Genomic DNA, 19,841 nt, shown 5'->3' with positions numbered 1-19,841 from the left:
GATTCATTACACAAGTACTTGCAGGGGTTCTGTCCAGACTCAATCACAGCAACAGTTTTTACACCAGATTGCCACAAAACAAATACACACTAGACAGTCATGAAGGTGTTTGACATCTGGAACATTAGCACAAGGTCCATACCCCTTAAAAAACTATACTGGTTGGTAATGAAACATTGCATTGAAAAACTATTAGTGTGCTTGGATAATAGACCCACATTGCACTGCGATTCAGCATGCAGAGTCATCTGGGATATGGATGGGGTCAAATTAACTGAAACTGAATGCAAGCAAGACCAAGATCATCATAATTTATGGACAGAGTGATCGCGCATACAGGTCAGGAAAGATTAGGACTCTACCAACAGCTTCCATGTAGGTGAGGAGCTTAGGAAGGGAGATTGACTTAACTCCGTTATGCAGGCCATGTCTAGTCTGTTTTATAGTCCTATTAGAATCTCAAAAGGTTTTAAAATATTCTTCCCTCTGTTATCACCAGACTAAGTATATGTTAGTAAAGGCTCAGATTAGGACCACTCCTACTATGCGGACTCCCTCTAGCTGGAGTTGCCAGAGGTTTTATTATATGTTATACAAAATACATAAGCTCTGCTGCTTATGTTAACACCTAGCTCTGCACATGCTAATCTGCTGATTAAGATACTTCACAGTTTTTTTTTTTATTAAGCAGAAAGTTCAGTCAAGGATCTCTGTATTGTAGACAAGGTATTAATGAGCAATTCCATCTCCAAAGAATTTGTCTAAGTAGGACCCTTCATTCTTCTTCAACTTCTCTTTTGACAGTTCAACGATGAAGTAAGCAAAGGACCAGTGGCCGGAGTTTTACATTTTATATTGCTAGGCTAGGCAATACTCTGCCGGCTGCACTGCGTTTTAGAATTTTATTGACTAGATTTAGCCCTCAGCTTAAAAACGTGGCTTTTCTGTCAGGCGCATGTTAGGAAAATGCTACTTACCCAGTATGCATTGGTTCTTGGCATATAGAGCTGTAGAGTCATATGCTATGCATAGATCGCCATCTAGCGTTGGGTCCGGATGTTTGCACTTTGTTTTTCTTCGAAGAAGTCTTTCCAGTCACGAGGCAGGCGACGACTCCTATTGGTGCTCATGGGCATCGACTTCATTGTAAAATTGTTTTCCCGCAGAGGTTGATAATGGAGATAGAAGGAGTAGTAAAAGGAGATGTCCATGAATACATGTATCCAAGTAAGATGTTACCGCAACAGGTATAGGTACCCAAGGAGGTGGGTAGGCGCATATGGCCCTACAGCTCCATATGCCAAGAACAGATGCATACTGGGTAAGTAGCATTTTCTGTTCGAGGCATATGAGCTGTAGATCATATGGTATGCATAGACTATATAGCAGTTCTCTCCCAAAGCAGTGGCAAACCTGTATCTGTTGCAGTGGTCTGATATAGTGTACGTAAAACTGCCTGGCTCACAAGCTTGTTGTCTTGCTAACACATCTACACAATAGTGTTTTGTGAATGTGTGAGGTGTAGACCATGTTGCAGCTTTGCATAAGTCATCATTGGGTATATTTCCTATGAATGCCACAGAAGCCCCCAGTTTGTGTGTAGTGTGTGCTCTAGGGGGAACGGACAGCGTTAGTTTTGCTTTTGTGTAGCAGATTTAAATGCACTTGACTATCCACCTTGCAATTCCTGATTTTGATATGGGATAGCCTTTGTGTGGTGGAGCAAAAGTGACAAAAAGAGGATTTGTGTTATGGAAAGGTTTGGTCCTATGTAATACAGCAATGCTCTCTTTACATCTAATGTGTGTAGGGCACGTTCTAATACTGAACCTGGTTGAGAGAAGAACACAGGCAACTCAGATTGATGTGAAAAACAGAAGTGGCTTTAGGGAGGAATTTAGCATTAGTCCAAAGAACCACTTTATTTTGGTGCATTTGTAAAAAAGATTCTTCTATAGTTAATGCGAAATGTGAGAAATTGCAGTTCGCATTTGTGCAATGGCTCAAAGGATGGACCCATTAGTCTGGTGAGGTCAATGTTGAGATTCAATACTGGTGCAGGCGGACGTCGCGGGGATTGACTCGAGCCCCTCAATAAAGGCTTTGATAACAGGCACTCTAAAAAGAGATAGATGTTGCCTATTTTGTAGGTATGCAGCTATTGCAGCCAGGTGTAAGCGTATGGAAGTGCATGCTAAATTGGACCGCTGTAGATGTAACAAATAACATGTTTTGTACAGAAGCATCAAGCGGGTGGATGTGGTTATTACAGTAAATTACAAAACGCTTCCACTTTACTGCATTGCAGGCTCTTGTAGTAGGACATCTAGCCTCTTTGATAATATTCATGCAGTCTGGCAGTAGATTAAGATAGCCAAACTAAGACTTCAGGAGCCAGATCGCCAGACTGAGTTGACTGGGGTCTGGATGTCTTACGTCTCCATAGCTGTGTGTGTGAGACGTTTGGGTGTAAGACGTAATTTTTGGTTAGGAACTAGCAAAAGTTCCAATAGGGTTGTGAACCACGGTTGCCGTTCCCATGTGGGAGCAACTAGGATTACTCTCTGGGATGCTTGTTTGAGTTTCTGAACCACTAATGAAATGACTGGGAGAGGCAGAAAAGCGTAAGCAAATATCCCTGACCAATTCATCCATAGTGCATTGCCTTTGGACAATGGGTGTGTATACCTCGATGCGAAGTTTGGGCGTTTTGGTATGTGGTGAAAAGGTCTATGTGAGGGACTCCCCCAACGCTGAAAGTATGGAAGGAGGACCGGAGGGTGGAGTTCCCATTCGTGTATTTGCCATCTCTGCCTGCTGAGGAGATCTGCAATCTGGTTGTTTACTTCTGGGAGATGTTCCGCTAGGAGATACATTTTGTGGTGAATAGCCCGCCTCCAGATGTCTTGGGCCAAGCGGGACAGTTGGAGAGTGTGTGTATCCCCCTGTTTTTGTATGCAATACATTGCTGCCATGGTGTCTGTACGAATTAGGACAGCTTTGACTTTTAGGTGAGTTTGAAACGCTTTGAGTGCTAGGAATATTGCAAGCAGCTCTAGGTGATTGATGTGGAGCAACTTCTGTTGTTGGCTCCACAAGCCTTGCACTGTGTGCTGTTGTAGATTAGCTCCCCAGCCAGTAAAGAGCGCGTCAGCAGTCAGTACGATCTGTGGAACCGGGTCTAGGAACGGCCATCCTTTCGATAAATTGTGTGTTCCACCACTGCAGAGAGCGACGAGTACAGCCACTTACCAACACTAGATCGGTTAATAAACCGTTTGACTGGTTCCACTGATTAACTAAGCATTCCTGAAGTAGACGAATGTGCAACCTGGCATGGGGCACGATCATGATGCAAGATGCCATCATCCCCAGCAGTTGCATATAAACTTTAGCTGGAAGTGATTGACTGGGTTGAAACTGGAGAACTAAAGCCCGAATGTTGTGAATTCTGGCTGCGTTGGGAAACGCTAGAGCCTTTTGAGTATCTAAAGTGGCTCCTAGATAGTTCTGAGTCTTGGCTGGTTGAAGATGTGATTTTAGCACACTGACAGAGAACACTAGTTGATGTAGTAACTGAATGGTTATGGAAGTATAATTGAGACATTGTTGGTACGTGCTAGCTCTGATGAACCAGTCGTCCAAATATGGGAAGACATGGATGCTTTGTCTTCTCAGGTGAGCAGCTACCATCGCCAGACACTTTGTGAAGACTCTGGGGCAGTGGTGACTCCAAATGGAAGAACCTTGAACTGGTAATGTTGGCCCGCTAACACAAACCTGAGTAATTTGCGATGAGCAGGGTGGATTGGAATATGAAAGTAGGTGTCCTTTAAGTCTAGAGTAGACAGAAAGCCGTCCTTTTGCAAAAGAGGCAGTACCTGTTGAAGTGTTACCATATGGAAATGGTCTGACTGTATGTAAAATTTTAGCTCCCTGAGATCATATATTGGTTTGAGTGAGCCGTCCTTTTTGGGTATTAGGAAGCAAAAGGCATACACGCCTGACTCTTGGTGATGTCGTTGTACGGGTTCTATAGCTCCCTTTAGAAGTAACAACTGTACATCTTGTTTGAGGAGGTGTAGGTGATCCTGTGAAAGTTTGCGTGACTTTGGAGGAGTGTTGATGAACTCCAGGCAGTAACCAGAACGGATAATCTCTAGAACCCCTTTGTCTGTTATTGACTGCCAAGTTGGTAGGAAATCTGACAGTCGTCCCCCAAGCAGTGTTTAGTGGTCAGGAGGTGGGGGGGGGGGGGGGGGGGGGTGTAGGGAGGGGGAGAGTAATACAGGTAAGTCACTATTTTGTACTGGAGGGGGAGGTGCGTGTGTTTAAACCGCTATCTGACTTTGCCATGGTTTCCTCTGTAACCCCCTCTGAAGTAATATTTGAAGATAAAGGGTCGGTTATTACCCTTGTAGGTGGATGTAGCGTCTGAGGAAGCAATTTTGGACCCTGCTCGATAGAATGAGCGCCGAAAGGAACGACGGCCTTGTGTTGACTGAAGGGCTCCCATGGATTTGGCCACTTCAGTGTCCTTTTTCATTTTTTCTAATGAAGAATCTACCACTGGGCCAAAGAGGTGCTCCTTATCAAAAGGTGTATTTAGTATGGAGGTTTGGACCTCTGGTTTGAACCCAGATAGCCAGACGTGCCTTCTCAAAAGGACACTGGTGTTTACCGCTCTAGCAGGTTGGTCTGCAGCATATAGGGAGCATCTAATTTGATTATTCGAAATCAGTTGACCCTCTCTCACTAGGTCTTGAGCTGTAGCTCTATGCTCTTGTGGTAGAAATTGGAGTAATTGTTCCATTTCGTCCCAGTGCGCACCGGCGTACCTGGCTAGTAATACTGCTGTGTTAGATATGCGCCAGAAGTTTGCTGCCTGAGAGGCCACCCTTTTCCCTAAAGCATCAAGAAGCTTAGATTCTTTACCTGGGGGTGGAGCATCTCCTGTGGCTTGGGAGTTGGCTCTTTTACATGCATTGAATACCACTAAAGAATCCAATGGTAATTCTCCTATTATGTACACTGGGTCAGATGGTGCAGACATATATTTGTTCTCTACCCTAGGGGTAAGGATACGTGCCCTGACCGGATCATTAAATATATCTTCGACATGCCTTATCATTCCTTTGAGCATGGCCAATGTGTGCGATGATCTTTGTGTATTGCTAAGGGTTTCAAAGATGAAATCCTCTTCGAGGGACTCTTTATGGAGCTGCACCTCATGATAATTAGCAACTCAACCCCGCAATTCAATGTATCCTACACTGTCATCTGGTAGGGTATAAGTCAGGATCATTGCCTGGGGCCGACTCAGTGTTGTAGTCGTCCCATGGGTCTGTAGGCACTGGCTGAATATCATCATCCCCATTCCCATTGTCATCCCCTTCATCCTGATAGTCAGGTGTATGTGGTGGCGAATGCTCAGGTGAAGTTGGGACAGGTAAAGACTGAGGAGAAGTGGGTGATGGAATATGAAGAGGAGGGGGAAGGGTTAGTTTCAGCTGTTTTCTTTAAAGGAATGCGATATTCTTCTTCTGCATCAGTTCTCCTTTTTAAAGTCACTTTGGTGGTAATATGTCCAGTACTGGGATGAATGTACAACACTTTGTTTCGGGTCTGGTTTATCAAGTGGACCGTCGAAACATGCTTTTATGGTGACTTCGGAGCATCAGGCTGTTTCGGCGCCGGAGATTTCGGTGCAGATGTCTTCGGGGTTGGTGTTTTCGGATCCGAAGTGTGTTTCGGTACAGTGTTGTAGGTCGGAGCCGGACTTAGGCTTCGATCCCGAGGTTTTCGGCTCAGTGATCGATTTGGTGTGGGGCTTTTCGAAGCCGGAAGGCTTTTTTGTAGGCTTTGGTGGAGAGCAAGAAGGCGGGGCGTCAGAAGCATGGTCTCTGTGCCGACCAGAGCCCAAGGGTTGGTCCTTTTTCGGTTGAGGTGGATTTCGGGGCAAGGGAGGATCTGTACTTACAGTACGCTGTCCATGTGGGATATCTTCATCCTGGTCGGAGCCGTACAAGGAAATAGAGATCGGTTCCTTTTCCTCCTCGGCCCCGATAGCATCGGCGGCTTCTTCCTCCGATTCAGGTCCGAAGAGGTCTGGAATAGAGCATGTGTGCTGGCTCTGCCGGTCGCGACATCGTGCATGGGTACTTCGCGTGGCACCAAGGGCAGAATTTAAATGGAGATCATTCCATCGACTGCGACTCGAACCGACATGGGTAGGCCCGACGGCCTACCACAAGGTCTCCGATCGAAAGTTTTTTTTTTTTAACAAGTAAACACGACATGCGAAGAATGGAATAAGCATTCAGAAACAATACCGTCGAAGTAGAGTATCTTGGGGACCAAGGGAAAAAAACTAGTTACTTACCTGTAAACTATGGTTCTCCAGTATTCTCTCTCATAGATTAACATGCTTGTATCTTCCCCGTCCTCATGGTGGGAGTCTCACAGATAGATTATATATATTACACATATATACATACATACATACACAACCATATACTGAAATACAAATACCTTAGTGAAACAGGTGCCGCAGAACTCCATGTTGCCACTCTGCAAATGTCCGGGAGTGAGACCACCCGCCAGCAACGCTGTTGAAGCTGCCATCTTCCGAGTGGAATGAGCGCGCACTCGTGAGTGCAAAGGTTTTCCTGCTTTTTCATGACATAAAACGATGGCAGAAGCAATCTATCTAGAAATGGAAGATCTTGAGAGGGCCAAACCTTTCCTGGGCCCAGCATAGGCTACAAATAGTTGGTTTGTTTTACGAAAAGATTTTGTTTTGTCAATGCAGAATTTAAGACATCTCCTAATGTCCAACATGTGCAGAGATTTTTCTGCTGCAGTTGATGGGTCTTTGAAATATGAGGGCAACACAATTGGTTCATTGAGATGAAAAGCTGTCGGAACTTTGGGAATAAACTTTGGGTTTGTCCTGAGAATTACTTTATCCTGTTTGAATTGTAAGACAGGCTCCACAACCAAAAATGCTTGGATCTCACTGACCCTCCTGGCTGAAGTCAGGGCAAGAAGTAAAGCTACTTTCATTGAGATGAACTGCAATTCAGCTTTGTGAATCGCTTCGAACTGAGCTTTTATGAGTTGAGACAAGACTGTGTTGAGCTGCCAAGGAGGTGGTGGATGTTTAACTGGTGGGTACACTCTGAACAAACCTTTTAGGAATTCTTTAATCAGTCTTTGGGACCAAAGCGATGGACAATCTTGAGTCCTGCGGGATCTGGAGATAGCCACAAGATGTACCTTTGATGCATGAGAAAAACCAGCCTTCGCTAGCTGTAGTAAATACGGAAGTATTTGCTCTGGTGAAGAATTAAAAGGGTGTAAAGCTTGTGTTGAACACCAATTGCTGTATTGTTAGTAGAAATTGCTCGAGAATTTGCTAGTATCTCTCGGCATTCTTGAGGAATATCTAATTATTGAAATTCATGCTCATAAGGTTCCAAGCTGACAAGTTTAGAGAGTTCAATTGCGGATGAAGAACCTGTCCTTGTCTCATGGAAAGCAGATCCTGAATTCCTGGAACTGCACTCTGGGATCCACTGACAATTGGAGGAGTTCTGTGTACTATCAAAATGATGTGGCATGGTTCCGACCTAATTTTCCTTAGTAGCCTTGGAATTAGAGGGAATGGGGGACACGCATATGCAAACATCCCTGTCCAGCGAAGATGCAGAGCATTTCCCCGCGATCCTGCTTGTGGAAATCTGCTTGCGAAATGTTTGCATTTTTTTTGTTGTGTTGATTTGCAAACAAGTCTAACTTCGGTTTGCTCCATAGACTGAATATTCGTAGGAGTTGTTCGCGATTCAATTCCCATTCGTGGCAGATGGAAGGTGATCTGCTTAGGCAATCTGCCCTTGTTTTGTGCACTCCAGGAACATGCTCTACCTGCAGAGTGATGTTATACTGTAAGAGCCAGTTCCAAATTTCCTGGCCTTGAGCTGAAAGGGATTTTGACTTCGTGCCACCTTGCAGGTAAAACATGGTTGTCGTACTGTCAGTCCTGCCTAGAACCGTCGAGCCGCGGATTCTCAGAAGGAAGGCTTGAAGGCCCAAGAATACCGCTTTCAATTCCAACAGATTTATGTGCAATGTTACCTCTTGAGTTGACCAATGACCCAGATTCTCTAGATCCTGCAAGTGTGCTCCCCAACCCTGTAAGGAGGCGTCTGATGTCATGGCTTAACTGGGAGACTGAGGTTCGAAGAGGAGACACTTTGATAAGTTGTCCCCGATACCCCACCATGACAGTGCACGCTTGATCTGAGTGTTCATATTGAGTTTGTCCTCGAATGAACCCAGGGCTTGAACCCATTGCTTCTCTAGAGATTCTTGCAGTGGTCTCATGCGCAGGCGACAGTTGGGAGACCAATGGGATGCAGGATGACATCATTCCCAGCAAAAAGCCTGATTGAAGTGGACCTTTTTGATTTTATTGTTGCAGTCAGTCGCAAAATCTTTTGTGTGCGTTCTTCCGAAGGGTATGCTTTTGCTTCCTGAGTATTTAACACTGCTCCAAGGAATTGAAGTGACTGTGCCGGGATAAGGAAAGACTTTTCCTTGTTGATCCGAAGTCTTAGATCTTGGAATAGTTCCATACAACTTACTAGGGACCGTTGCGTTTCCGGGTACGATGCACCTTTTATCAGCCAGTCGTCCAGATATGGAAAGATCTGGAGGCCTTGCTGCTTCAAGTGCGCCACGACCGGCGCCATACACTTTGTAAAAACCCTTGGTGCAGATCTGAGGCTGAAGGGTAACACCTTGAATTGGTAGTGGCGCCACGCCACTGTGAACCACAGATACGGTCTATGCTTTCTGTGAATTGGAGTATGGAAATACGCATCCAAGAGGTCTAATGATGCCATGCAATCTCCTCTACGTAGTAACAGGAGGATTTCCTGCAGAGACAGCATGCAGAACTAAATATTTCTTATGTACTTGTTCAGACCTCTGAGGTCCATTACCTGCCTCCACTTGGTAGACTGCTTTTTCCTTATGAGGAAAAAGTGCAAATAGAATATTTTCCCTCGTCGTTCTAGGGAAACCTCTTCTATTGCTCCTTTCACAATGAGAGCTAAGACTTCTGCCTTGAGGGCTGAGAGATGGATTTGATTCCTGTGAATGGGAGGTCGAGTTGAAGGTATGAATTCTAGGGTGTGGCCTTATCGTATAATGTCCAACACCCATCTGTCCGATGACATGGACTGCCGATGACTGAGATAACAAGAGAGGTAATGGATCTCCTGGAGGCGAGACGGGCCGGTGGCGCCTGGAGATAGTCACTGTCCTCGACCAGAGTCTTGCGTCTTTCCTCTCGCCACAGGTTTTCTCCTAGCCTGCTGTTGGAAGGAAGTGTTAGAGGACCGATATGACTGGTTGTTGGAGAATTGACGGTACCCCTGCTGTTGGTAAGGTCGGTACCTGTTTGACTGAAAGGAGTATCGCTGATGGAATTGTCCTCTCAATCCTCTACCACGAAAGGACTGAAAACGGCCCTGCTGTAGGGACCCCAGAGCTCTCGCGGTGTCGGTGTCAGACTTTATCCCTTGAAGCGCCTCGTCAATATGCTTCCCGAAAAAGCTTTCCCCATCAAAGGGCATGTCCACGATTTTAGCTTGGACTTCAGGTCTGAAAGATGTAGCTTTCAGCCATCCTTGCCTGTGAAGCGCCACTGCTCCAGCCATCTGTCTGAAGCCCACTGATACAATGTCCATGGCTATGTCAATGGACTTCGATGCTGCTCTAGCTCCGTCCTGAAAAATTGTAGCTGCTTCTTCTCTCTTGTCGTACGGAAGATGACAGAATTGGTGCAATAGCCGACCACATTTGTCTATTGTATCGACTGACAAGTGCCAGTGCGTTTGCTGCCTTAATGGAAGCCGCTGCCATCACTGCAAAGCGCTTTCCAGCGCCATCCATCCTCTTACCCTCCTTATCAGGAGGAGCTAAACAGGCAGAGACTGGATTTTTGGAGCGTCTGTGCTTCCTGCGTAACAGACTCAGGACGCGGATGTCCTATCAGGCACGCTGGTGTGGTCACAGGAGCACGATATTTCTTTTCAATTTTTGGAATTAAGGCTGGCATGGAGGCCGAATTCTTCATCAATTTTAGTCCTTCATCCCATATATGTTGAATTATCGGGATAGCTCTTACAGATTTTCGAGATGTTTCTTTGAAATCATATAGAAAACATTCATTCTCCTTCACGGGCAATAAAAGTTCAAACCTCGTCTAGGCTTTTTCTATCAGATCATGGAAACTCTCAATATCCTCCGGCGGCGACCTCGCCGGCGATGGTGATGATGGGACAATATATTGATCCCATTCGTCCCCTACGATGTCATCTTGGAGAATCTTTCCTTCCTCGGTTTGATCTTCGTTATCACTCTCCACGAGGTCATCCCAAATAGTTATTATTTTCGGGGTGTCTACTCTTTGCACTGGAGGAGGAGCCTGAACCACTGTCGGTGGTATATTTGCTGTGGTGGAGGCTGGAGCATGGTCATCCGGAAAACGGCGATAATAGCTGTTTATCATATGTTGTAAATCAGATATTAGGGCTACAGGTATTGACATGGACTCCTCCTGGGCATTGGGATTCACTTCCTTCTCTTCCTCATAATTGTACGCCTGATGGAAAGATTCATAGCGCTTAGAACCCTGTACTGGGCGATCTTTAAAGGAGAACTGTTCCTGTACTTCCTGGAATAATTCTTCGTCTGACTCTTGACTTTTGATGTGCAGTTGAGAGGGACTATAGGCTACTCCATAAGGCCCTTCCTCCTCAGACTCCTGACAATCCAGAAGTGGGTGGAAGAAGCGGTGACATTTTTGGCGTGGAAAACTCTGCTTTGTCCGTCGATGAGCTAGTCGAGGAAGCAATTTGTTTAATTGTAATGAACGTGGAGGACTTCGTCGGAGATTTAAAAACAAGTCGGTGGCATAGATGTCGTCGACAATCTCACTCACAGTCCGTGTCGTCGTCGTAACTGCCGTAGACGATGCAGTTGTCGTCGAGATGGTCGTCGTAGACTAGGTGATCTTCGTTTGAGTCGTCGACGCCTTTGTCGGCATGCTGACAGTTATTTATTTGGACTTAGACGACGGCAGCGACAAAGGAGCCTTCGTCTCGGAGGTGGTTTTGTGTGGAGTATGAGGCAGCGAAGAGGAGGAGGATGCCCCTCTTTCTTTAGATTTTTGTTCCACTTTCTTCTCAGAGGGCTCCCTCTTATGCTTCCTTTAGAAATGTCCTTTAGAATCTCTATCAGACTCAGAGTCTGTGGTTTTCTTCTTTTGAAGCCATAATAGGCGTTCTTCTCGGTCTTTAAGTGTCTTTGCAGAGAAGGTACGACAATGCTTGCACTCCTTTGGGACGTGCTTAGGGTACAGACATTACAAGCACTCCTTGTGGGCATCCTCAGAAAATAATCTGGCTTTCCTACAGGATCTGCAAGATCTGAACAGCCTCTTTTTAGAGCTTTGACATTTTGAATAGAATATAATATAGGCAAAAAACAGTACCTCACTTCAAACTGTTGAAGGTCAAAAGTTCAGCAAAAAAACAAACTGAGCGACGGCTCAGGGAGACTCCTCACACGACGGCGGCTGGAAATCTGAGGTATGGTGGCTCTGCTGGGGATGGTGTATCTCGGGGCTGGCAGCCGATTGGCTGTTTGGGCCACATAATGAGGATAAGTGGTTACCCAATGATATACTTCTAAGGTTTCTAGGCAGTTTTTTCTTTTACTGCTATGGTTATTCTTTTACCGTGAGACTCCCACCATGACGGGGAAGATACAAGCATGTGAATCTCTGAAAGATTCAATACTGGAGAACCCGCTGGCAGAAAAAAAACAATCTAACAATGGAGTCAATGCCCATGCGCACTATTACCGACAGGAGGAGTCACCTACCTCGTGACTGGAAAGACTTCTTCGAAGAAAAAACAAATGGCAAACATTCGGACCCAGCACTAGATGGTGATCTATGCATAGCATATGATCTACAGCTCATATGCCTCAAACACTCAGTTTCGGCAGATCCATTTTGTTTCTGTCATTGTTTGCACAGCCACCACGTCTAGAGAATTTTGATGAAACCTTATGTGATAAATGGTTTATAAAATAACCAATTAATTCACAGAAGACAAAATCCCATTTACCCAACTACCTCACCGTGTTAATTCCATCATTCAGACACCAATGTCAGCATCCCAGAAGATGCTGCACATCAGCCCAGTAAAGGATAAATATTCCTGCATGTTCACTCATCTAAATATTGCCAGGAAAAATCCTACACTAGAAAAGGCACACTGGTAATGATCTGGCAAATTAAGGTTAGCTGACCTATCCTAATCATCTTGCGCATTAATGTTCTCAAAATACACCAGAAAGTATTGTACTTACTTCCAAAGCACCACCTTGAACCTTCTTGATGCCGATCATTTTTAGCTGAAGCAAATCATCCAGCATCATGACTGCCTCAACCACCATCTTGGAAAAAAAATCCTTCTGCTGGGAAATCATCTTGGAACTTAGAGCAGTCGCTGCACACTTCTCCAACAAATGGCGCTGCTCTCTGAAAAAAAAAGACAACACCCTAAAAACACCTCACTGAGAACCTTTAAAGCTATGCACTGGATTAAAATAGGAGACTTTGCTGGAATTCAAAGTGAATTGGAGTAAAATTAACATTTTATGTACAATGCACATCACATTTAGAAATAAGGATAAAGACAGAAACCTACTTTTTATCTTCTTTCTTCACAGTTATAGCAATCTCCTTGATCTTATTCACAGCCTGGGAATTGAATTAAAACAAGCTTTCATTATTAAAATCTATAAATCATATTCCAAGCTCGGCTAACCAATCCACAAGGTTCCTTCTACAAGGTTCATGTACAATTATAGCAACGTTAGCATACTCAACATCAAAATACGTCAGGTATGTAATTTTACAAATGTTCTAAAGGAGGAGGTGGAACATGCAAACTGCCTATTAACGACTGAAAATGGGTGGGTTGGAACCATGTGCATCAAAGCACAAATCAAACGAACTGAGACTGACTGCACACCCAGTCCTCACACTTTGACAAATTTACCAGGTTGGCACTGGATGGAGCAGTAACATTTATCGGAAGCGATTTATTCACTGTGAATGAGGGTAAAAGGGATCAGGGGCTTAGGCGAATATTTACTTTCAACCATGACGTTTTTAAGGTCTAGAGAATCCTACAAGTTGGCAAAGACTACTAAACTGATGAGGACCCAAGATAGAATAAGGAGTGTGTAACTACTATTAAAATGCACTCCGAGATTTGCACATCCTTTGAGTTTCATGTACATGAACACTGGGAAGGCTTGCTTCTGTAAAACATAGAATAGTCCGTATAGATCATGTACACTAACAATATTGATAACTATCATTCACAGCATTCATAATTTACAAGATTCCCTTTCACATACTGGTGAGTAACGTACCAGCTGGGTTGCAGTGCGAAATGCACGGATGATGATCTGAGGATGTAGACCCTCCTCTACGTAGGACTTCACCTGCTTCAGGAACTCTGCAGCCAGAAGCGTTACTGAAGTAGTCCCGTCCCCAACCTAGAACAGATGAAAAGTAATAAGTAGCTCAGGCAACATCTCAAACAAGTCCCTTTTGCAGAAGCAGTCTGATTACAAGCATACCAGTGACCTCCAAATTGTAAAAAGCTGAATCACACTACTGAGATTTAAACAGATGTTTCATACTACAAGAAACTACTAGGATAAAGTACAAGGACAAAATGTTAGAGCATGCTAGTGCGTAGTCTTAAAAATATAAGACCGCTGTGCAGTCAGAGCAATATATGTTCCATACGTAACTGGCGAACTCAACCATAAAAAAAAAAAAAAGGAGAGCATCTGAAATTGGGTCCAGCAATTAGGACCAGCAGCACAGCTAACTATATTCCTACTTCTAAGCAATTCATTGGCCAGAACATAAGAACACAACCAGAGGTGAAACTGCATCCTACATGAGCTGGCACTTTCCTCCGGGAAACAAACTTATGAGGCTGTGTTTCAATCTCCAAATGCCAGTCTACTCCCGTGTCAATTCAGTCTGCCTGCCTAACCACCCATCGCCCCCGCCACCTACTTCTAAGTATCACACTAAAATATCCTAACTTTACCCAATCATGTCATTTGCAAATGAAAAGAATTGTATGAATCTTCACTGAAGTTACTGAACCCCATTTGCAACAGTTCGATCCAAATGAAAGTAATCTGCGAACGGGACCAAACACAAGCACACTAGTGATGTTCATCTCCCACGCCTCTTCTACACAACTGAAAGGCTGGTGTTTTATTGGTTCACACAACACCTAATCACCATTGGCCACTAGTTGGGAGCTGGAATGTCACACTACTAGCAGAACAGTTAGCCACGGCTTCAACTACATACCCTCATATTACTACATCTTTCACAGCTCCCTTGTCTTTATGTGGTTCTTAATACTGACAATGATGACTTACACTGATTACAAAACCTTCTGACAAAAGGACCATGCTTCACTATCACAGTGTCTCCATTTTCCTGTAAGTCAAAGTCACACCTCAACAAATCTCAGGCAATTCTGCATTTGTTCTTTCGTGTGATAATTTTCCAAAATAAAAGCCTTAAATTATCTTCCTCTCTCACCTACTGAATGCTTGTATGGCTGTCCATCCAGCCAAGCTAATAGCTCGTATAAACTGTGTTCACTGCACTAGGACAATTTCCTTCCTGGCTGCCTCTACTCATCTTTTTGTCTGTCAGCAAGCCAGCTGTTCAAGACAGAAAAATAAAACTCTGCTTGGCAGAGTCACACTGGCAAAGACCAAGAAGTGGAATAGTTATATAGCCCGTGAATTAAGCATCCTACATACAGGGACACACTTCAGCCCAGAAGCCCCTAAAACAAGCATTGAATATAGCATTTTTAATGGTTTTTAGGTCTCGTCTAGCTATTGCGTAGCAATCGCTATGCGAGACTCTAGTAAGGGGCTCCCAAAAGTGTATTGCATGGCGAGCACGCGCACAATCACGTGCATCGTGCCGCCATGCAATCCACTTTTGGGGAAGCGCTATAGCCCACTGGCACGTGCACTGGCGACGGGCGTGCGGTTACGCGCACAATGACGAGCAGAGGCGCCATATGGCTTTCCTCGTCATGGTGCGCGCACATCGCACACCACTCGCCAGCCAGCCTGCTTTCACTTTGGCGGGTTTGTGTTTTTAAGTAGTTTCGTGTGATTTCCGCACCACTCGCGGGCTTACCTCCTGCTCCCCCTCTCTCTTCACGTGGCCACTCCACCTCCTGTATGCGAGGCTCGCCGGGGCCGCGCTTGTTATTAAACCCGCCTCTACTGCTGGCTGCTTTTTCAACACACCCATGTTTAAATACAACCACGAATTCCATACAGTGACTGCACCACATATCTGGATCCAAAAAGTGTTTCACAAACACAATTGCTTCGTTTGCTAGCTGGAAAAGGACTTTCAACAAACACTGGCGCCGTGCACGTAGTTTGCAGTTTATAGGCTTTCATATTATCCCGTCAAATACTCACTGCCAGACATATCCTTCCGCCTCTAGGCAAGCTCTTCCCAACACGCCTCGTCAATTAAGCAAGCAGCCCCGTAATAAAAGTGCACGAGGGACAAAACCAGAACTGCTTTCCGTTACCAGACGCTGTTCTCGGGACAACCATAACTTTTCCTGGCTGCTAACAAAACTGAGTGAAGAACAACGTGACTTCAACAACAAAGGCGGGCCTAATTATGACCCCGCCCCACTGGATGCCGAACAGGACCCGCCTTTTCAGCCCCTCTCCTAGCGCTGCAACTTTCGCTCCTTGCAGCCGCCTTTCAACTTTGTTATATCGCGTGAGACAACTTAACAGCGAGCTTTAGAGGCATGACGGCAGGGCTTTAAGTGGGATGAAAAAATGAGGGGGGTCTCTCTCAAAGGGGCGTGGTCAATGTAATTAAGGGCGTGGCTTAAAAACACAAACTAAAAGTCTGTGCTTCTAATAGTGTGCCGCCCGACTTGTATTTTGCTGTTTCGGCATTGCATCTAGATATATAACTCAACAAGTAACATCGTACCTACAACAAGTCAGGACTATTGGCTTTGTCAATGGTTGTTAGTTGCACAAGATAAATAAACAGCAACTATGGCTCGTATATAATATTGAAAAAGCTTCCACCGAAACCCGGTGACACCAGGACAATGTTCCTGCTCTTGAGTTTCAAAAAGACAAGGGAAAACCAGAGAGAAAATGGCTCTTTAAAGGCATGAAGTAATGCCGTAACTTTTCCACTAGTGAGTAGTGTGTGAGCAGGTGCGCATTCGATGTGCCTTCTGTCACTGCAGTCCGGGAAAAACGGAACGCCAGGGCACAAAACAGAGCCCGATAGAGACCCGTTTGGAGGCCCCTTTAAAACAAGCATTGGGATAGCCAATAGGTCTCGCCTTTGGGACCTTATAAGTGTTTAGCCATGCAACAGTTGCATAACTAAATACTTATAAGGTCCCAAAAGCGAGACCTACTGGCTATGCCAAAAATGTGCCGTTGGTTTGGATTGTGTTGGCTGATTTGGGGGGGGGGGGGTTTAAGATATCCCGCAAACCGTTCCCAGGGTGCTCGTTTCCAGTCATGGGCTGGACTTCTCGCATGGGGAGCAGGTTTAAGGCTGATTTGCATATGGCTCGGTCCAAACTGGGGTGGCAAAGTGAGCAACTAAACGATGGATTAAACTCAGATCTGTGACTAGGGTGAGTGTTTGATTTGTTCAGTATTCAGACCATCATAGGTTCTTTTTGCTTTGGTCCCAGCTCGTCCCTACCTTTGGGTCCCCTTCACACAGCCCTCACTACTCCTGCTCACAGAAGCACAGATGCCAACAGATCAGATTCAAGCAGGAGACTCCGGATTTTTAAGGCAAAAAAGATGGATCCTGTAGCTGTCTCACCGAAAATTGCCTCCATTTCAATGCAAGTCCATATGGAATCTAACCCCACCCCCCTCCCCGCCCCCAGAATATTTTTGCGAAGCTTCTATTCCCAGACAGGCCAGTACTGTAGTTCTAAATCACATTTGAATTCTTAACATTTACATTAGACGTTTGTCATTTGTTTGTCAAACGTTCATTCCTTGTATGACAAACACATTTCCCAAAACTCCTACAGAATGGTTGTGTGTTACTAGGAGCACTGAAGGGGGAGACTTACTCAGAAGAAACCATCACTTTCCCGCTGAATCCCTCCCTCTCCCCCCCCCCCCCCGCATTCGCCCATCCCCCGAAAAAGAAAAAAATATATATTAATGGCCCTGCTGACTGGATACATTCAGCCCACTATAAAAATACAATTATGTGACACCGGATAACAATACTCCAGCCTCCCGACCTGGTCGTGGAGACAGCACAGCAGGTCGTGCGCCGGTTGCACACTTTGTACTGCAAATGAACATTCTCTCATAGGGGCCCTTGTGCACGCTTCACTGCAGAGCTTAACACCTGTAGTCACTCGGAGCGCTATGTTTTATTAAGTACTGTCCACGGCAAAAAAAAAAAACTCACTTTATGTGCCAACAAACACCCGTCTTCAACTCCTCCCCTAATGTGTCGAAAGCAGCTGTTCACAGAGACCCGCTCCATCACAGTTCCCAAGGAGTACTAGGAATAATATACGCTGTCCATAAACTCGGCGAGTTTATATTTCTTTTAAAGGTGCACGAGTCAAGCGTTACTCCTTCAAATATCCGTAAAGGCCACTGAAAAGGCAGATTTCATTTTTGTGGGGCTTTAGGTGTTCTGGTAACCGATCTGACATTTTCCAGCGTTTATCTCTTTACTGCTGCAGATATGTGGCTGCTCAGCCGCACAGCTCCACCAGGGGGCAGCAGTGTACCGTAGAAAGAGCTCAAGCCGTCTCAAAATGTTTTGTATGACAGTTCCCACTGGTTGCTGCCCTCGAAGGCAGGAGTATAGTGTAGAAACAAACAGAATACATAGAGTAGAAACAAACAGAATACATAGCGTTGCCAACAGTTGCAGGAGAAATCCAGTTTAAAAAGAATTGCCTCGCCGCCCTTCATAAGTCGTTTCGCCTTGTTTGTTGTATTTTTGTATTTTTCTTTTTTGTTGTTATTTATACTAAAAGCGTGTATTCTGATTTCCCTTATGTGCAGTCTGATCTACTGTGATAGTGCGGAGCCCCTGTGGGCCAGTCATTGTTTTCTGATATGCTGGAACACTTCGACTACTAGCGGCTGGCCCTGGTGGTTGTAGGCCCGTGTTTGTAACCCTTTTTGTGCACAATAAAATCTTTAAAAAAAAATAAATAAATAAATAAATAATTGCCAAACTCAGCTCCGGCATCTGAGGTGCCTCGGATTACAAGCCACATCAGCCAAAGAGAAACGAACCCGCGACCAGCCTTCTCACGCTGTTAATATTGTGTTAATCTTGACATTAAATGCATGTAAAAGGGAAACCAGCGCACCCTTCCTCCCACCTTGTCGAACAGCGGGCACTGGGCGTTTTATTACTAAGCAAATGTTGACAACAAGCAGTTGCAAATCCAAACGTAGTGTTGTATTCCATGTTTGGAATACTCTTGTGTTCTGTGCTTCAGGTTCGAGCGTTCAGGTTCGGAGATAGGCAGTTGATGGATATCTCCGGACCTGAGTGCCACGTTCTTCCTGAGGCTGCGTGTTTGGCAAATAAAGAACCTCACTTCTTCATCATCACTAAAATTCCTGTGGTATTTTATATACTGAACCGGATTTAACATATGGCGACGATCGGGATTTTGCCAATCACCCGTGCAGCATCCAGCTACATTTCGGCGGACAAGTGCTAATAGAAGGAATCACATTTTAACACGGATCGCAAAGGAAAATAAGTACAACCGGAAAATACCTCAATCTTTGGCACAGGTTGTATTTCTCCCTCTATTTTCAAACTGTGTGTATTCAATTCGACAACTGCCTTCTATCGAGTGTGGGCTCGAGCGCATTCCTGTGAGCGCTGCTCTCACACGTTCTTTTGTTGATCTGCAATATCCGACGTGAGCGTCATACGTAATTAAACGTGCCGCCATCTTCAGATATTTTTATGCTGGGTCCTAGCGCCGCAGAGCGCATTGCTTGCTGAAATTCATTTGAAGCCATCATTTTGCGCGGTGACGCGCACACCTTATATTTAAAATACTAAGCTTTGAAATTGAACATTATACACCTTCGGCGCACATCTGAAAATTTAAGTTATAATTATTAAACAAGTTTTGGAGGTCGTTTTCAATTGATTTAACTTCAGGAAAATTTTATGATTGTGAGTTATTTATAATTCCACCATGGCCACAATGCAAAATATTTCTGTTCCTCCACATTTTTTAGCAGAACCAGGTCCAATTAAAATAAAATGGAAACAATGGTTCAAAGGTTTTGCTAGCTATATAATAGCTTCAGATGGCACAAAATTTGACCCAGTCAGGAAATTGGCGCTATTATATAACAATTTAGGGTCTGAAGGACAACGTATATTTGATCATTTACCTGTTGTCACTCAATCTAATGAAGGTGATTGGGATGTTTACAAGGAAGCAGTTTGTAGACTCTCGAATCATTTTAAAGATGAAACTAGTGTTATAGTGGAAAGGCACAAGTTTTACACTAGACGTCAATTTGAATATGAAACCATTGAAACTTTCTTAACTGAACTAAGAGTCTTAATAGCTACATGTGAATTTGATGGCAGTATTGATTCT

General features: G+C 44.6%; 1 protein-coding gene across 1 annotated transcript in view; it reads right to left on the bottom strand.

Annotated features, from left to right (window-relative positions):
• CCT7 (chaperonin containing TCP1 subunit 7) overlaps window positions 1–19,841 on the bottom strand; it is a 144,796-nt gene that overhangs the window by 61,137 nt on the left and 63,818 nt on the right. Inside the window, exons 4-6 of the mRNA XM_085642772.1 lie at window positions 13,522–13,647; window positions 12,789–12,841; window positions 12,448–12,619 (exon numbers count right to left, since the gene is read on the bottom strand). Of these exons, the coding sequence (XP_085498898.1) occupies window positions 12,448–12,619; window positions 12,789–12,841; window positions 13,522–13,647 (351 nt within the window). The remainder of the gene's footprint in view (window positions 1–12,447; window positions 12,620–12,788; window positions 12,842–13,521; window positions 13,648–19,841) is intronic.

The sequence above is a fragment of the Triturus cristatus genome, chromosome 2_2, assembly GCF_964204655.1.
Source record: "Triturus cristatus chromosome 2_2, aTriCri1.1, whole genome shotgun sequence".
NCBI classification, from domain to species: domain Eukaryota; kingdom Metazoa; phylum Chordata; class Amphibia; order Caudata; family Salamandridae; genus Triturus; species Triturus cristatus.
The sequence above is the reverse complement of the archived record's forward strand: the minus strand, read 5'-3'. Positions and strand labels throughout refer to the sequence as shown.